Genomic DNA, 19,984 nt, shown 5'->3' on the forward strand with positions numbered 1-19,984 from the left:
TTTTCTCCTTTAGTCCTTGTGGAAATGAAAAAAAAATTAGCTAAACCTACATTTTATTTGAAAAAATGTAGATTTTTATTTTCACAGCCTACTTGCAAAAAAAACCTGTGGGGTCAAAATGCTCACTATACCCCTAGATAATTTCCTCAAGGGGTATAGTTTCCAAAATGGGGTCACTTGTTGGGGGTTTCCACTGTTTTGTCACCTCAGGGGCTTTGTAAATGTGACATGGCCTCCGCAAACCATTCCTGCTAAATGTGAACTCCAAAAGCCAAATAGCGCTCTTTCCCTTCTCAGCCACGCCGTGTCTCCAAACAACCGTTTATTATTACATGTGAGGTATTGTTTTACTCGGGAGAAATTGCTTTACAAATTTTGCGGTGCTTTTTCTCCTTTAGTCCTTGTGGAAATGAGAAAAAAAATCGCTAAACCTACATTTTCTTTGAAGAAATGTTGATTTTAATTTTCACGGCCTACTTACAATAATTTCTGTAAAAAACCTGTGCGGTCAAAATGCTCACTACACCCCTAGATAATTTCCTTGATGTGTCTAGTTTCCCAGATGGGGTCACTTTTGGGGGATTTTTACTGTTTTGTCACTGCAAGAGCCCTTCAAACCTGACATGGTGCCTAAAATATATTCTAACAAAAATAAGGCCCCAAAATCCCCTAGGTGTTCCTTTGCTTCTGAGACCGGTGCTTCATTCCAGTAGCACGCTACGGCCACATGTGGGATATTTCCTAAAACTGCAGAAAATGGGCAACAAATATTGAGTTGCATTTCTCTGGTAAAACCTTCTGTGTTATAAAAAAAATTGTATAAAAAATTTATTTCTGCAAAAAAATATGAAATTTGTAAATTTCACCTCTACTTTGTTTTAATTCCTGTGAAATGTGTAAAGGGTTAAGACATTTTCTAAATGCTGTTTTGAATACTTTGAGGGGTGAAGTTTTTTAAATGGGGTGACTTTTTGGTCGTTTCTAATATATAAGGCCCTCAAAACCACTTCACAACTGAACTGGCCCCTGTAAAAATAGCCTTTTGAAATTTTCTTGAAAATGTGAGAAATTGCTGCTAAAGTTCTAAGCCTTGTGAGGTCATAGAAAAATAAAAGGATGTTCAAAAAACGATGCCAATCTAAAGTAGACATATGGGTGATGTTAATTAGCAACAATTTTGTGTGGTATAACTGCCTGTCTTACAAGCAGATACATTTAAATTGAGAAAAATGCTAATTTTTGCAATTTTTCGCTAATTTTTGGTGTTTTTCACAATTAAATACTGAACATATCGAGCAAATTTTGCCAGTAACATAAAGTCCAATGTGTTACGAGAAAACAATCTCAGAATCGCTTGGATAGGTGAAAGCATTCCGGAGTTATTACCACACAAAGTGAAACATGTCAGATTTGAAAAATGAGGCTCTGTCAGGAAGGTCAAAAGTGGCTAAAGAGGGAAGGGGTTAAAGAATAGCTCGGTCATTAACCCCTAGGCGAACCATGACGCAACTGTACGTCCATGTGGCCAGTGTCTTAGCGCACGGGGACGTACAGTTACTGCGCAGTTCCCGGTGCACACTGTCGGTGATAGTTTGCACCGGGAACCTGACAGCTGACACTCCACTGTATGCCGATCAGCGGCTTATTTCCGCTGATTTCGGCAATTAACCCCTTAATTGCGGTGATCAATAGCAATTGCCGCAACTTAGGGGTTTCTAGCAAATTGGCAGACCTCACAATGAGATCGTGAGGTTTGCAGATGGCTAGCATGGTGACCGGAGGCCAAGTAATGGCCTCCGTGTCTGCCATGTACGGAAGCCTATCAGGACCAGCCTCCTGATAGACTTCTTGTCAGAGTCACAGGACGTCACTGCCGTTCGCGATGCACACTGTCGGTGACAGTGGGCATCGGGAACCGGGACGTAAGCTGTCCCTGACAGCTGACACTCCACTGTTGCCGATCAGCGGCTCATTGCCGCTGATTTCGGCAATTAACCCGTTAAATGCGGAGCTCGATTGCGATCTCCGCATGTAAGGGGTTTGTAGCACATCAGCTGCCCCCATACAATGGTGGGGGCTGCTGATGCTTGTGATGGCACCCGGGGGCCAGACAACAGCCTCCGGGTCTGCCATGTACGGAAGCCTTAGGACCAGCTTCTAGCAGAGGCCGCACTGCCGCCTAAAAGACAGTAAGGGGAGGCCTCCATGACAGGCTTAGGAGAGTGTAGGTCAGAAGTTCAGCGTGGGGTTCATAGAGAGTTTAAATGGAGGGGGTCAGTATTATGGTTAGAGGAAGGGTGGAGCATGGGGGTGCTACGTTAGGTCTGTTGCCTTCTTCCTGCTTTTCTCATTCTGAGGGAAGCAGGGAAAAGAGCAACATCAAAAAACAAGTAAAAGTTAACAAGAAAGACAAGTGACAGTTAACTTACCTGGACTAATGGAGTCGGACGATTGCGTGTTGGAGCAGCTGCGTGCTTATGCTGCGGTACGGGATCCTGGCTGGCTGGAGGAGACGGTAAGAGCTCTCACAAGTATGTCATCAAGGTACACTACAAGAAATACCCCCAGGTAATCTCTTAAAATCTCATTTATGAAATTATGGAAGACCACGGGAGCATTACACAACCCAAAGGGCATGACTAGGTATTCGAAATTACCTTCGGGCGTGTTAAACGCAGTCTTCCACTCATCCCCCTCTTTGATGCGGATAAGGTTATATGCCCCCCGTAGATCAAATTTAGAGAACCATTGGGCCCCCTGAACCTGATTAAAGAGATCAGGAATCAAAGGAAGTCAATGTATGGCCTAAGACCACCATCCTTCTTCCCTACGAAGAAGAAGCCAGCACCTACCGGAGAAGTAGAGGGGCGAATGTAACCCTTGGCCAGGCATTCCTGGATATACTCTCTCATGGCTTCACGTTCGGGACAAGAGAGATTAAATATCCTACCCTTAGGGAGCTCAGCTCCTGGTACCAAATCGATAGCGCAATCGTATTCTCTATGAGGGGGTAACACTTTGGAGGCCTCCTTAGAGAAAACATCAGCGAAGTCCTGAACAAACTCAGGTAGCGTGTTCACCTCCTCAGGGGGAGAAATAGAATTAACAGAAAAACATGACGTCAAGCATTCATTACCCCATTTGGTAAGCTCCCCAGCATTCCAGTTAAACGTGGGATTATGCAACTGCAACCAGGGAAGGCCTAAAACCAAATCGGGCGATAATCCCTGCATCACCAGTACAGAGCACTGCTCCAAATGCATGGAGCTAACAAGGAGTTCAAAAACAGGGGTATGCTGTGTAAAATAACCATTAGTAAGAGGGGTGGAGTCGATACCCACTACCGGGACAAGTTTAGGCAAATCAATCAGAGGCATAGCTAGAGACATAGCAAATTCCACAGACATGATATTAGCAGAAGACCCTGTATCCACGAAGGCGCTGCCGGTAGCAGACCTACCACCAAAAGAGACCTGAAAGGGAAGCAAGATCTTATTACGTTTCATATTTACGGGAAATACCTGTGCGCCCAAGTGGCCTCCCCGATGATCACTTAGGTGCAGAAGTTTTCCGGCTGCTTATTCTTACGCCTAGGACAGGTGTTCACTTGATGCTTGTCATCCCCACAATAGAAGCAGAGACCATTCTTCCTGCGGAACTCTCTACGTTGTCGGGGGGACACGGAGGCCCCGAGTTGCATAGGTACCTCCGAGTCTTCCGTGGAAGAGCGAAGCAACGGGACCTCGGGAGGCATCATGGGGGAGTCAGAGGGGAAAACACAAAAACATTCAAGTTGTCGTTCCCTGAGACATCGGTCAAGTCGTACCGCTAAAGCCATAACCTGGTCTAGGGAGTCAGAAGCAAAGGTGACCCAGGATATCAGCTAAGGTAACCCCCCAGATAAGTGATCTTGTGTGGAGCCTCAGATCCCTGAATTCATAGGCAGCTCAGGAACTCATTTTGAGACTGAAGGCCTCCCAGAATTAGATTTTGTAAAGGGAAGTGTTTTATATATTTATATCTATGTACATGTGAGTGTAGATATATATATTTGTCCCTCCAGAAAGGTGTATCTCTAGCTTCCGGGGGAGGGGGTAGAAGACAGTCAGATTTCACAGTGAACGGCATCCTTCAGGCTGATTTGTATTGGAATATATGCAGGCTGCAGAAAGAATTGACAAGTTTTTATAGAGACCAATTACAAAGATTACAAAAAATAAAAATATTTGGGACCCAATGGTGTCCAAAGCCTTTAACCCCTTAAGGACACGGCCAATTTTAGCCTTGAGGAACAGAGCAATTTTTTTTACATTTCCCTCTTTGCATCCCGACGCTCATAACACTTTTATTTTTTGTACGACGTAGTTGTATGAGACTTTGTTTTTTGCGGGACGAGTTGTACTTTATGTAGGTACCATTTTTCGTACAAATACATTATCGTTTAATTTCTATACATTTTTAATTAGATTAAAATGCAGAAAAAAAGCAGTTGTGCAGCAGTTTTAATATTATTTTTTTTACACCATACACCGATCATAATAAATAATGTTATACATTTGTAGTACAGGTTGTTACGGTCATGGCGATACCAAATATGTCTATATTATTTCATGTTTTGGGACTTATATTTTAAAAAGTTGATTTATTATAAAAAAAGGTGTATTTCTGTGTATTTTATTTACTTTTTATTTGTTTATCATTATTTTTTTTTTTTTACATTCATTTAACTTTTTATTTTAATCCCATAAAGGGATTTATCATTTTGATTTTGATTTTGTAACTGTAATGTACTGGCATAGATCTATATGCCAGTACATTAGCCTGTTACAGATCGTGCACAGGCAGTATGCCCTAACAACAGGAAATATGTTCAGACAGCCCTGGGGTCCTTCACTGGACCCTGGGCTGTCTGGCCATACGAGTTGTTGGCTTTGATCGCGTCACAGTTATTTTCTGTGACGCGATCAATGTGCAGTCCCCTCTCCTTGAACGCCGCGATCAGCTGTCATCGTGGCGTTCAAAGGGTTAACAGCGGAGAGAAGATGTTTCTCTCCTCTCCGCTGTCAGAGCGGGGCCGTGGCTGTGTATTACAGCCGTTGCCCCGCTCTCGATCGCGCGCACAGACGCGCGCAGGGACGGCTGTCACACAGGACGAGTATGCTCGTCCTAATGCGCGAAGTGCTCGCCGCTCAGGACGAGCATACTCGTCCTGTGTCGGCAACAAGTTAATACAGTTTCCCCCATTAATATAAATAGAGAATAACCACAGCAAATCCGTGGCAGACAGACAGGGGGCGCTACATGTACAGAAAACAGGAGGAGATGATCCACATTCTGTGACCGGAGGTTTTATAATCACATTCTCTACAATTACACATCTGTCTGCTGAGATCAACTATAAGAACAGCAAAACTGCTCCAGAATGTTCAATGTGAATGTCCCCTAATCTGCCGCCTGATATAATAATGGAGCTGACAGGCGCCGGCATTATTAACCGGACCCCTCGGTTCTATGGTGATGTAAGTTCGGGTCACAAGAACAGCGTTGGGACTGGGTCATGTGACCGTAAAAATGTGGATGCTAAAATGCGGCCACATTATGTCTGTCTGAATGAGGCCTAAAGGAAATGTCCCAATTATCTCCGATTTTACTAACAGCCGGGGACATTTTCTCTCCACAGTCACAATCCACTATTTTATAGTAACGCTCTGTGGACACGTCACTCACATCTCATCTTCTTCTTCTTGCAGATTGGGTGATAATGATCTACCAGACACTTCCTGCATCCAGTTGGCATCTGTAATAAGGAATAACCGGTCCCTGAAGATACTTGACCTGTATAGTAACCGTCTGTCTGGTCCTCACCTCAGGGACTTGATGGAAGCTCTGTCCAGTCCAGACTGCGGGATAGAGGAATTATAGTGAGTATAAGAGATGTGTACAGGACCGAGACATGGGGTGGGGGGGGCACACGTTATACATGGATTTTATTATATTTTATACTCCCCACCATTGTTATGTCTATGAGATAAACGGCGGACTGCTCCTTCATAGTTGCCGTGGGGAAAATTTGATGATCCAGACAAATTGTGCGGTGTCCTACTGAGGGGTGTGTCCAACCAAAAGCCATGTCCTACTAAGGGGCGTATCCTACCATGTGGGCGTGTCTCTCCCTGAGATTTTACATACAAATAAACAATGTTGGTAAATCTCAGTCACTATTTAGCGATTACTGATCAGTCAGATCTAAGGGATTGATATAAAATAACAGGTCGGGCTAAATAAAGGGTCCTACGACCCACCACACATAAGAATGAAGCAACCACAGCCCTGTATGAGCACTGCGGCCCCCCAGCTACCTGCTGCACAGACCTATTCACTTGTCAGGACCCCCACCAATGAGAAACTAAAACAAACTGTTTTGTGCAAAGTTTTACAATTTCTCGAACACGTTGGGGAGCGGAATAAGGAAAACATTTCCAAATAGGTGATATTAAAATGATGTAAAGGACTAGAAAAACATAGCTGCTTTCTTCCTAAAACAGCGCCACACCTGTCAACAGGTTATGTGTTGTATTGCAGCGCAGTTCCATTAAAGTAATGGACATTACCACACCCAACCTGTTGAATAATGTGGCGCGGTTGGTGGAAGAAAGCTGCAAATATCTGTTCTGGTTGATGAATGGAAGCAGATATCAACTAACCTGTAATAGAGAAAATCCGACCTGGTAAATGACACAACATCACAATGTGCACAGAGGACAGCGCTGCACTTACCGCTGGTGCTTGGGGTGGCATGTGATCAGGACTGGTCAGAATTAGAGGATGGCGCTAATGTTACCAACCTAGAGGAAAGACCAAAGCAACGTTCTATGTAAAAGGCATCACAGTTACCCCTCTGCCTTCAGGCTCTACAGCAAGGCACTAGTTGAAGATTTGTGAGGGTGACCCCATGCTATACATTGTATTTATTAATTTCATGAACATATTTCATGATATGCTTAGATACAGGGCCCATCAGACCGTATACCACATGCTAGGCTTAGATACAGGGCCCCATCAGAACGTATCCAACATGATATGCTTAGATACAGGGCCCATCAGACCGTATACCATATGCTAGGCTTAGATACAGGGCCCCATCAGAACATATCCCACATGCTAGGCTTAGATACAGGGCCCATCAGAACGTATCCCACATGCTAGGCTTAGATACAGGGCCCCATCATACAGTATCCCACATGCTAGGTTTAGATACAGGGCCCTATCAGACAGTATCCCACAAGCTGGGCTTAGATACAGGGCCCCAGCAGACAGTATCCCACATGCTAGGCTTAGATACAGGCTCCAGTAGACAGTATCACACATGATAGGATTAGATACAGGCTCCAGTAGACAGTATCACACATGATAGGATTAGATACACAGCTCAGCAGACAGTATCACACATGATAGGATTAGATACAGGCTCCAGTAGACAGTATCACACATGATAGGATTAGATACACAGCTCAGCAGACAGTTTCACACATGATAGGATTAGATACAGGCTCCAGTAGACAGTATCACACATGATAGGATTAGATACACAGCTCAGCAGACAGTATCACGCATGATAGGATTAGATACAGGCTCCAGTAGACAGTATCACACATGATAGGATTAGATACAGGCTCCAGTAGACAGTATCACACATGATAGGATTAGATACAGGCTCCAGTAGACAGTATCACACATGATAGGATTAGATACACAGCTCAGCAGACAGTTTCACACATGATAGGATTAGATACAGGCTCCAGTAGACAGTATCACACATGATAGGATTAGATACACAGCTCAGCAGACAGTATCACGCATGATAGGATTAGATACAGGCTCCAGTAGACAGTATCACACATGATAGGATTAGATACAGGCTCCAGTAGACAGTATCACACATGATAGGATTATATACACAGCTCAGCAGACAGTATCACACATGATAGGATTAGATACACAGCTCAGCAGACAGTATCACACATGATAGGATTAGATACATCGCTCAGCATACAGTATCACACATGATAGGATTAGATACACAGCTCAGCAGACAGTATCACACATGACAGGACTAGATACGCAGCTCAGCAGGCAGTATCACATATGATAGGATTAGATACACAGCTCAGCAGACAGTATCACATATGATAGGATTATATACACAGCTCAGCAGACAGTATCACACATGATAGGATTAGATACAGGCTCCTGTAGACAGTATCACACATGATAGGATTAGATACAGGCTCCAGTAGACAGTATCACACATGATAGGATTAGATACACAGCTCAGCAGACAGTATCACACATGATAGGATTAGATACACAGCTCAGCAGACAGTATCACACTTGATAGGATTAGATACACAGCTCAGCAGACAGTATCACACATGATAGGATTAGATACAGGCTCCAGTAGACAGTATCACACATGATAGGATTAGATACACAGCTCAGCAGACAGTATCACACATGATAGGATTAGATACACAGCTCAGCAGACAGTATCACACTTGATAGGATTAGATACACAGCTCAGCAGACAGTATCACACTTGATAGGATTAGATACACAGCTCAGCAGACAGTATAACACATGATAGGATTATATACATCGCTCAGCATACAGTATCACACATGATAGGATTAGATACACAGCTCAGCAGGCAGTATCACACGTGATAGAATTAGATACAGGGTCCAGTAGACAGTATTCCAGAAAGTAATAATTACCGTCCTTGTTCCTTTTCCGGTCCTCTTCAGTGAAGCGTTCTGGTGCTATTCAGTGTCAGGATGTTACACATTCCGCACATATGACGTCCTGATGCTGAATGGTATCAGGACCCAGTGCTGCGCCCAAGGTGAAGTCGACCGGACTCCGGAACGGGGGGGGAGGGGAGTATATGAACATGTTACTTCAGCGAGCGGTGGCGTTAGAGGGCGTAGTTACCAGGACATGCCCGGGAAAATATTTGCCGGGATTGTCTCTGAATATTCTCCTCAATTGACAAGTATGGCTTGCTATGTGACGTCACTACTAATGTCTGACCATCTGGTTTCCTCATATCACGTCTCCTCTATGTCATGAGCTCAGGAACACGTCTTCACACAGTTATGGCTGACCGCACTCCTGTCATATTCAGCATTGTTTTTATAACATATTAATTTGTGTTGTGATACTGAAAAATTAAATATTTTAACCCCTTCCCGTCATTTGTCGTATGGATACGTCATGGAAAGCTAGTGCTTCCCGCATTTTGCCGTATCCATAGGACAAATGGTGGACACGGGCTCAGAAGCTGAGCCGGTGCAGTCATCGCCGGATGTCAGCGGTATATTACAGGTGATGTCCGGCTGTAATAGCGGTGACCGAAATTATCTTAGATCCCCGCCATTAACCCCTTAAATGCAGCGCTCAAAAGCAATCGCTGCATTTAAGTTATCTGCAGCTCATCGGCACCCCAGCAATCAAATTGCAGGGGTTTCCGGTAGCTGCAATGGCAACCGGAGGCCTAATACTGGCCTCCCGGTCTGCCTAGCACGGAAGCAGTTCAGGCCCCGCCCGTAGTCTACCGTAGCCGACGGCAAGATGGCGCTGGCTCAGGAGCTGAGGTCATCAGCGGTGGATGTCAGCTGTATGTCACCTGTAACGGCAGGAACCGGAGCTAGCTCCGATTCCTGCCATTAACCCCTTAGATAAAGCGATCACTGCATCTTACAGGTTGCTAGCAGATCGACTATAATATAATAAAAGTTTCAAGTAATAAAAAAAAACACAATTGCTTTTTTCCCTTATCCAGTCCTTTATTATTAAAAAAATAAATAATAATATTACATATTTGTTATCGCCGCGACCGTAACGGCCTGAGCTATAAAAATATGATGTTATTTATTCCAGGCGGTGAACAGCGTAAACAAGAACGTAAAAAACAATACGAGAATTTCTGTTTTATGGTCACTTTGCCATACAAATATTGGAATCAAAAGTGATCAAAAAGTCACATGTATACAAAAATGGTACCGATAATAACTACAGCTCGTCTCGCAAAAAAACAAGCCGTCATTCAGCTCTGTTGACGAAAAAATTAAAACGTTATGGTTCTCACAACTTGGCGACAGAAAAAATACATTCTTTTTACAAAAGTAATTTTATTGTACAAAAAGTTGTAAAAGATAAAAAAGTGTTATAAGTTAGGTATCGCCGGAATCGTACTGGCCCGCAGAATAAAGGTAACATGTAATGTATAAAAAAGAACGAAAGAAAAAACTATACCAGCATTGCAGTTTTTTTGGTCACCTGGCCTCCCAAACAATAGGATAAAAGGTGATCAAAAAGTCGCATGTACCCCAAAATGGTACCAATAAAAACTAAAACTCGTCCCGCAAAAAAACAGCCCTCATACCACTAAGTCTATGAAAAAATAAAATTGGCTAAGGCTCCAATAAGTCAGGAAACAAAAAAATATGCAGTTGTGCCCGAGGGGAACATTTCTTCTGTTTCAAGAGGGGAATTATCAAGGCCCTAAAATTAGGGAACCAGGAAGGGGGGGGCAAACATATCCGCTGGAAGCGAGGGTGCCCGTATTATACCAGGAAGGGGAGGACCCAAACATATCCGCTGGAAGCGAGGGCACCCGTATTATACCAGGATAACACTTTCCCAGCAAAATTCCCCAAACTGCAAAGGTGCCAAGTGTGGACCACAAGGGGGATAAGTAAAGACGTTTATCAGTGCGACACCGGCCTGTGCAGAAAGGATTGTCACAGCGTAACACACATCTATGGATTATTTTACCCCATTATTATACCACCTGACTATGCCCCGGAACGCTACAGCGTGCCGAAACAGCAGTTTCCTTCCAAATATATGACATCGCCATACCCAGGAGAACCTTTTTAACAATTTTTGGGGTGTGTGTCTCGAGTGGCATAAGCTGGGCACCACATATTGGCATATCTATGGAAAAAAATATAATTTTCACTCTGCAACATCGAGTGCACACTAATTTCTGCAAAACACCTGCGGGATTAACATAATAATAATAATAATAATCATTATTTATATAGCGCCAACATCTTACGCAACATTTTACAATTTAGAGGGAAACAAACAATATCAGACATTACATAGTGACAAAGTTAATTTACAATTCAAACCTGAGGAGTGAGGACCCTGCTCGCAAGAGCTTACAATCTATGAGGAAATAAAGGAGACACAACGTTTAACAGTTTGTTCTGTACAATAGTCCGGCCATTTTTATACACATGGGGTGGTAACATAAAGCTGCATGAGCCGGTCACCAGCCAGTCTCCGTGTATGACGGACATGAAGAGAAGGAGTGTGAGGGAATCTTATTCTGATGACTAATCTAAAAGGAGGGCCATGGAAAGGAGTCAGATTAGGGAATGTTATCGGCCTGTCTAAATAGATGTGTTTTCAGGTCACGTTTAAAACTGTGGATATTGAGAATTAATCTGATTGTCTGGGGTAGCGCATTCCAGAGGACGGGTGCAGCACGAGAAAAATCCTGGAGACGGGAGTGGGAGGTTCGGATTATGGAGGACTTTAATCATAGGTCGTTGGCAGAACGTAGAGCCCGAGTAGGGTGGTAGACAGAGATGAGGGAGGAGATGTATGGAGGTGCAGCACTGTGGAGAGCTTTATGGATGAGAGTAATAAGTTTGAATTTTATTCGGAAGGGGATGGGCAACCAGTGCAGTGACTGGCACAGATTAGAGGGGTTGGTGTAGCGGTTGGTCATAAAGATGAGCCTGGCTGCTGTATTGAGGATAGATTGGAGAGGGGAGAGTTTAGTGAGGGGAAGACCGACTAGTAATGAGTTACAGTAGTCAAGACGAGAGTGAATCAGAGCGACAATGAGAGTTTTGGCGGTTTCCTCCATAAGAAAAGAGCGGATTCTGGAGATATTTTTGAGGTGAAAATGACAGGAGCGTGAAAGTGATTGAATGTGTGGAGTAAAGGAAAGATCTGAGTCAAAAATAACCCTGAGACAGCGGGCGTGCTGCTTAGGAGTTATGATAGTGCCACACACAGAGATGGAGACATCAGGTTTAGGGAGGTTAGTAGATGGTGGGAACACAAGGAGCTCAGTTTTAGAAAGATTCCGTTTTAGATAGAGAGAGGACATGATGTTAGAGACAGCGGACAGACAATCACTGGTGTTCTGTATTAGAGCAGGGGTGATGTCACGGGAAGAGGTATATAATTGGGTGTCATCAGCGTAGAGATTGTATTGGAAGCCAAATCTGCTGATGGTTTGTCCAATAGGTGCGGTGTAGAGAGAAAAGAGAAGCGGACCTAGGACTGATCCCTGAGGAACACCGACAGCAAGGGGAAGAGGAGAAGAAGTGGAACCAGCAAATGACACACTGAACGAGCGTTCAGAGAGACAGGAGGAAAACCAAGAGAGAGCCGCGTCCTTGCGGCCAATAGAGTGGAGCATGTTAAGTAGGAGTTTGTGGTCTACAGTGTCAAAGGCAGCAGAGAGATCCAGAAGAATCAGTAGAGAGTATTTGCCGTTAGATTTAGCCGCCAAGAGATCATTTGAGACTTTAGTAAGGGCAGTTTCTGTGGAGTGTAGAGTGCGGAAACCAGATTGTAAGGGGTCTAGAATGGAGTTAACAGAGAGATAGCGGATAAGGCGAGAGTAGACCAAGCGTTCCAGGAGTTTGGAGATGAAGGGCAGATTAGAGACTGGTCGGTAGTTAGCAGCGCTGGATGGGTTAAGAGTTGTTTTTTTCAGTAATGGGTTTATAATGGCATGTTTAAAAGCGGAGGGAAAGATACCAGAGGAAAGAGAGAGGTTAAATATTTTAGTTAGGTGACCAGTGACAGCTGGGGAGAGGGACTGGAGGAGGTGTGAGGGAATAGGGTCACTAGGGCAGGTAGTAGGACGAGAAGAAGAGAGGAGCCTAGAGACTTCTTCTTCTGTTATTGGGTCAAATGATGAGAGTGAAGAAGAGGGAGTGCGGGAGGGAAGGGGATCGATGTTACTGGGGACTGGGAGATAATATCATGGCGGATGTTGTCAATTTTAACTTTAAAATAAATGGCCAGGTCTTCAGCACTGAGAACTAAGGAGGGAGTGAAAAGTATCAAAGAGGCGTTTTGGATTATTAGATAGTTGGGAGATGAGAGAGGTGAAATAGACTTGTTTGGCTCGGTGAAGGGCAGAGTTGTAAGTTCTCAGCATAAATTTGTAATGGAGGAAATCTGCATCCAAATGCGATTTTCTCCACAGTCGCTCAGCACATCTCAAGCACCGCTGAAGAAAGCAGGATTGAGGCGTGTGCCAGGGTTGTCGTCGTCTTTTTTGTCGGGTGGTTCGGAGTGTAGGGGGGGCTGCTTCGTCCAATGTATTCTTGAGAGTGTTATTGTAAAGTTTGGCAGCCAGATTGGGACAGGAGAGGGAAGAGATAAGGGACAATGAGGACTGTAGACTGTCTATGAGTTTCTGAGGGTTAATGGCATGTAGATTTCTGTATGTCTGATACGTAGGGATGACCTGAGAAGGCAGAAAATATTTGATAGTAAAGGAGAGAAGGTTGAGGTCAGAAAGCGAGAGAGGAGAGTTAATAAAGTCAGAAACTGAGCAGAGCCGGAAGAAGACCAGGTCAAGCGAATGCCCGTCTTCATGTGTAGGAGAGTTAGTAAGTTGTGACAGACCGAGGGACGAGGTTAAAGACAGAAACTGGGAGGCAGATGGGGAGATTGGGTTATCAATGGGGATGTTGAAGTCACCCATGATGAGAGTGGGTGTTTCAGAGGATAGAAATTGTGGAAGCCAGGCAGCAAAATGATCCAGGAATTGGCGGGGTGAGCCCGGGGGCGGTAGACAACTGCCACTCGGAGGGAGAATGGGTGAAAGAGTCTTAGGGTGTGGACTTCAAAAAAGGGAAATGTGAGTGAGGGGACCGGGGGAATGACCTGGAAAGTGCAGTGTGAGGAAATAAGTATACCTACTCCTCCACCCTGCCTGTTCTCAGGTCTGGGGCCATGAGAAAACTGGAGACGACCATAAGATAGAGCAGCAGGGGAAGCAGTGTCAGCCAGGTGTAGCCATGTTTCCATAAGAGCCAGTAGGTTGAGAGAGTTAGAAAGGAATAAGTCATGAATAAAGGTGAGTTTGTTGCACACGGACCGAGAATTCCAGAGAGCACAGTTGACATACAAGGAATGGAAGATTTGCAAGGTTTCTATGTGTGGCAGGTAAGTGGTTGAGCTTGGCAGAAGAGAAGGGCGGACCAGGGTTGGGAGAGATGTCCCCTGCAGCTAATAGCAGGAGAATGGAGAGAGACAGCAGATGGTTCTGTGATTTATGAGAGGTTTTTTTATGTTGGGCAGTGGGATGAGATGGGTTAAGTTGACTGAGGAAAGTGAATAGTGCATGGGAGCTGTACATGGGCGAGGCAAGGAGAGAGGGACTGATGTGGACTGTTTTATGCCAAGGCCTAAATGGGCGATAGGATTGTAAACAAAGAGCAGCTATAATGGTGAGCGCGGTAGTGAACATGTTTGTTTGTAATCAGATAGAATATGGAATCTAATAATTAGAGTGTGTGCTTGTTTGTTAGGCTTTCAGCTTACCTGTCACTTTTCCTGTCTATCTGCCATGTATAACTGCCAGGACACTTTGACAGTATGACACTTAGACAGAGATGACTTCTGCCTTTGTGCACGAGTGCCTTCCCCATATACTGCATCTAAATTTATAGGGGAGTAGATGCTCAGATCTAGGCCTAATTAAGCTCGTTCAGCTATTAATCAAATCAACTAGACACATGAGGTGAACAGCTATGCAGAGATAAACAAACAGACTATCTGGTCTGGATGATCATAAAACTTAACGATGATCAAATACTTTGACAAAAGTTAGAGATAACATTAGACTATATAGGAAGACAGGAAAGCAGAGTACCATAAAATAAAAGTTTCAGCTTTTTGAAGCAGGTACAGCAGGGATGAGGTTCATGCAGGAATGAAATGGATTATATACCTGTATGAAGAGAAGAGAGATGGATGTTAGATCTGTGCCATGTATAACTGCCAGGACACTTTGACAGTATGACACTTAGACAGAGATGACTTCTGCCTTCGTGCCGCCCTGCACACTACACCACTAGGTGAATACCTTGATGGATGTAGTTTCCAAAATGGGGTCACTTCTGGGGAGTTTCCACTGTTTTGGTCCCTCAATGGCTTTGCAAATGTGACTTGGCGCCCAGAAACCAATCCAGCAAAATCTGCACTCCAAAAGCCAAATGGCGCTCCTTCCCTTCTGATTCTTGCCGTGTGCCCAAACAGCAGTTTATGACCACATATGGGGTATTGCCGTACTCAGGAGAAGTTGCTTTACCATGTTGGGTTCTTTTTTTTCTTTCTTTGTTGAGAAAATGAAACATTTTAAGCTAAAGCTACGTCTTATTGAAGAAAAAGATTTTTTTTATTTTCACTATCCAATTCTAATAAAATCTATGAAACATTTGTGGGGTCAAAATGCTCACTACACCCCTAGATGAATTCCTCAAGGGGCGTAGTTTCCCAAACGAGGTCCCTTTTGGGGGGATTTCCACTGTTTTGGTACCACAAGACCTCTGCAAACCGGACATGGTGCCTAAAATATATTCTAATAAAAAGGAGGCCCCAAAATCCACTAGGCGCTCCTTTGCTTCGGAGGCCGGTGCTCCAGCCCATTACCGCACTAGAGCCACATGTGGGATATTTCTTAAAACTGCAGAATCTGGGCAATGAATATGGAGTTGTATTTCTCTGGTAAAATCTTCTGTGTTACCAAAAAAATGGATTAAAAAATGAATTTCTGCAAAAATAATAATACATTTAGTAAAATTCCTGTGAAACGTCTAAAGGGTTAAGAAACGTTCTGAATGCTGTTTTGAATACTTTGAGGGGTGATGTTTTTAAAGTGGGGTGACATATTGGGGGTTTCTAATATATAAGGCCCTCAAAAACACTTCACAACTGAACTGGTCCCTGTAAAAAATGGCCTTTTGAAATTTTATTGAAAATGTGAGAAATTGCTGCTAAAGTTTAAAGCCTTGTAGCGTCCTAGAAAAATAAAAGGATGTTCAAAAAATGATGCAAACATAAAGCAGACATATAAGGGATGTTAATTAGCAAAAATGTTGTGTGGTATGCCTGGTGTGGTATGCATGTTTTACAAGCAGATACATTTAAATTTAGACAATTTGCAAATTTTGGTGTTTTTCCCACAAATAAATACTGAATGTATCGAGCAAATTTTGCCATTAACATAAAATCCAATGTGTCACGAGAAAACAATCTCAGAATCTCTTGGATAGGTGAAAGCTTTCCGAAGTTCTTACCACATAAAGTGAAACATGTCCGATTTGAAAAATGAGGCTCCGTCAGGAAGGTCAAAAGTGGCCAAAGAGGGAAGGGGTTAAAGTTGGTTCAAATAAATGTTACTCTTTGTGTCATCTCTCCAAAACATGTGGTTGGAGGATAAATCCCCATATGTATGATCTGCTGTGTTTCACGTTCAGGGAAGTGTTGTTTGTGCCAAAAAAACACAAAAAATTATACGCAACATATACGTTAAGTATCGAAAGTAAACGGGTCGTGTCATGTCGGCCTCTATGCGCAGCAGTTTTACTTCTGTAATTTAATATCGATTCTGGAAATATAACAGACATTAAAACATAAGAAAGCATCACAGCTATGAAATAAAATATTACTTACCGCAGCTGTACCTCACATAATGGGAAGAGGGAAAGACAAGAATGCTCGTCTTCTGGCCTGAACCTGGATCATAGGTATTACCAGGGTCTGAGACTTACCGTACCCCTTCCAAGATGTTAGCCACTGAGTGGGAGATCTCTGAATTTCATGGATATGTGGTGGCAAGTCCTGTCTCCCCCCCAGGATAAACTTCCCCTCACTGCACTGGACTCTGCTGCACCTGAAGATGGCAGCACCTAAACCTCCACATGTCCCCATAACTACATATATAAATGTGATTCAATACTATAACACTATTATGTAAGCAGCGTTGTCATGTGACCAATAATATTATGTGGACAATACATAACATTGTGTGAACTCATTCAGTTTTTCGTAGCAAAGCTATAAAGCAATCTGGTCCTGGTCATGTGTTATTGCTGGATGTACTGACCTCTAGTGGCCAATGTAAAAGCTGCAATTATGATTATAAGTTTACAATCGATTTTTAGATGTATTCTTGTGACAGACTCCAGAGGGAAAAATAAGAGCTTATTACAAACTATGGTAAAATAAAGATCAGATTCTGATAATTCCCTTTTAAGATCCAGAGCTACACCCAGATTTTTTTGTTGCGCTATTGATTGATTTTAACTCTTGAGTGACAGCTGCAGCCTTGGCCTAATACATCAATTAGACACCATGAAAACACAATCAATAATCCCATTAACCCCTTAATGACCGGGCCTGAAAAGACCTGAATGACCAGCTCAATTTTTCTGTTTTTGCCTCTCTGCGTTTCAGCAGCCATAACTTTTTTATTTTTTCACTGACGTGGCTGTATGAGGCCTTGTTTTATGCAAGAGAAATAGTTTTTCTTTTTCTCCCACAGTTTGGGGGTAAAAAATATTTTTTTACAGCGTGAATATAGGAAAAAGCGATCCTCGGAATAGTTTTTTTTGTTTATTTTTTATCCCGTTCACGTTTCACGCTAAATAACCCATTAGATTAATTCTTCAGGTTATTACAGTTGTGTAGATACCTATTATGCGTAGGTTTTTTGTTTTTATTTAGTGTAGGGGCAATAAAATGTATTTAATGCAAAATAAAGACTCTTTTTGGGACTTTTTTCATTTATTTATTTGTTTTATTTATTTATTTATTTTAATCCCATCAAGGGATAACTTTATTTGTAACTTTATTTTTTACTTGTAATGTATTAGCATACTTCTGTACGCTAATACATTACACTGTGTCACTATGACACAGGCTGCTGATCGGGCAGCACATAGTGTGCCCGAACAGCAGGCACACGGAACAGACAGCCCTGGGGTCCTTTGTAGGTCCCCAGGGCTGACTGCAGAGGGATTCCCCAGTGTTTGATCGCATCACTGGAATCCCGGTGATGCAATCAAAGAGGGGAATTCCCTTTGATCATGCCGCGGTCACAGACCGCGGTAATCAAAGGGTTAAACAGCTGGGGTCCGAATGTTTTCCGACCCCAGCTGTGTACAGGAGGCTGCTCTAAGATCAGGAGCTGTTAGTTACAGCTCCTGCATAGAGGACGAGCGCTCATCAGCCTGATCTGCAGCGACGCCAAAAGACGTCTCTGTAGATTAAGCACCCGCACCGCCTGACGTCAAAAGACAGTGGGCGGTCGGGAAGGTGTTAATTTCAGAACATCAGTGCTATCAGTAAAATCTGTAACACAAAGCTGTGTAACAAATTAGACCAGTGACGTGTATCTCCTTCCCCGGATAAAAAAACGCAGATAAATGTTCTAGGATTGATTCTGATCAAAAACTGCAATGTGATTCCTGGGAAATCTGTGATCTTGGTTCTTATAGGGATGCACGATGCATCGAAACTTCGATACTGTTTCGATACGAGCATCCTCAAACGGTTAGATACAGTTATTTCATGTATTTCGATACTAAGCTGTGCGGCCGTAACACATGAATGTATGACAGCGGGGCTTTGGCTGTGTGATACATGTATAATATACAGCCAGTGCCCCGCTCCTGAGTCCTGAGGAGAGTGCGCGCGGTCAGCATGAGATGATGCGACCAGCGCTGCACTAATGAGCGCCGGGACTGAAGACAGAACATGGTGGGCGCACTGCAAAACACCCCCATGTTCTGTCTTCAGTGCCTGCGCCGCCGCTCATTAGAGCAGCGCCAGCCGCATCAACTCATGCTGACCGGGCACTCACTTATTGTTAGGAGCGGGGAAATGGCTTAAATAGCCTCAGCCCCGCTCTAACGGCGGAGATCAGACAAACCTAATCTCCGCCGCTATTTCCCTGAATGCTGCAGTCAAAGCTGAGTGCAGCATTCATGGGAAAATGAGAAGGGGGGATGCCCTTTGGTTCGCATCACAGGGAATTCCTGTGACTCGATCGAGGGCCATACCATATATGGGTAGACAGCCCAGGGTCAATTGAAGGACCCCAGGGCTGTCTGACCAGATTTCCTGCTGTTAGGGCCTACTGAAGTATGTCCTAACTACTGCCTGTGTACTATGAGTATATAGATATATGCCTGTACATTGAAGTTTACAAATAAAATAAAAAATAAAGTAATGTTACATTTTTTTTTAAAAACAACACACACACACACACACTAAAATAAGTCTCAATACATAAAATATACACATTCTGTATCGCCGAAACCGTAATAACACATTTATTGGAAAACTTTTAATACAATACAGTGAAATCCAGTGACTCACAGGTGACGTCTTCTCAGATTGGAGTCACTCACTTTTCCTTTTCTTCTTCATTCGGCCCAGATTGCCCTGACACCTTGTCTTGACTATGAATCGCCTCTGCAGAATTTGCAACACAAACATCTTTAGCTTCTCGCTTTTCTAGCACCTCCCCACTCTCTACAAAAACCACCATTCATAGTGCCCCAAATGGAAATAATGTCCCCTTGGTGCCACACACTATAATAGTACCCCATACAGTAGTGCCACCCACACAGCCCCCCAGTAGATAGTGCCACTCAGCCCCCCCAGTAGATAGTGCCACACAGCCCCCCCTCCCTAGTAGATAGCGCCTCACAGCCAGCCCCCAAATTTTTTTTGACTCACCTAGCCGCATTCCCACAACAGACGGAGTGCTCCACTGTCTCAGATGGGACCCTTGCGTAGGCCAGCGTGCTGCAATGACATGATCATTCCGGGCTGTTCAGGGACTCAGTATCTTACAGGCTGCACGCCT

General features: G+C 43.6%; 1 protein-coding gene across 1 annotated transcript in view; it reads left to right on the forward strand.

Annotated features, from left to right (window-relative positions):
• The window catches only part of LOC142664427 (NACHT, LRR and PYD domains-containing protein 12-like), a 197,193-nt gene that overhangs the window by 132,502 nt on the left and 44,707 nt on the right, over positions 1 to 19,984 (forward strand). The window contains exon 8 of the mRNA XM_075843495.1: positions 5,751 to 5,921. Within this exon, the coding sequence (XP_075699610.1) occupies positions 5,751 to 5,921 (171 nt within the window). The remainder of the gene's footprint in view (positions 1 to 5,750; positions 5,922 to 19,984) is intronic.

This window comes from Rhinoderma darwinii, chromosome 12, assembly GCF_050947455.1.
Source record: "Rhinoderma darwinii isolate aRhiDar2 chromosome 12, aRhiDar2.hap1, whole genome shotgun sequence".
Lineage (NCBI taxonomy): Eukaryota > Metazoa > Chordata > Amphibia > Anura > Rhinodermatidae > Rhinoderma > Rhinoderma darwinii.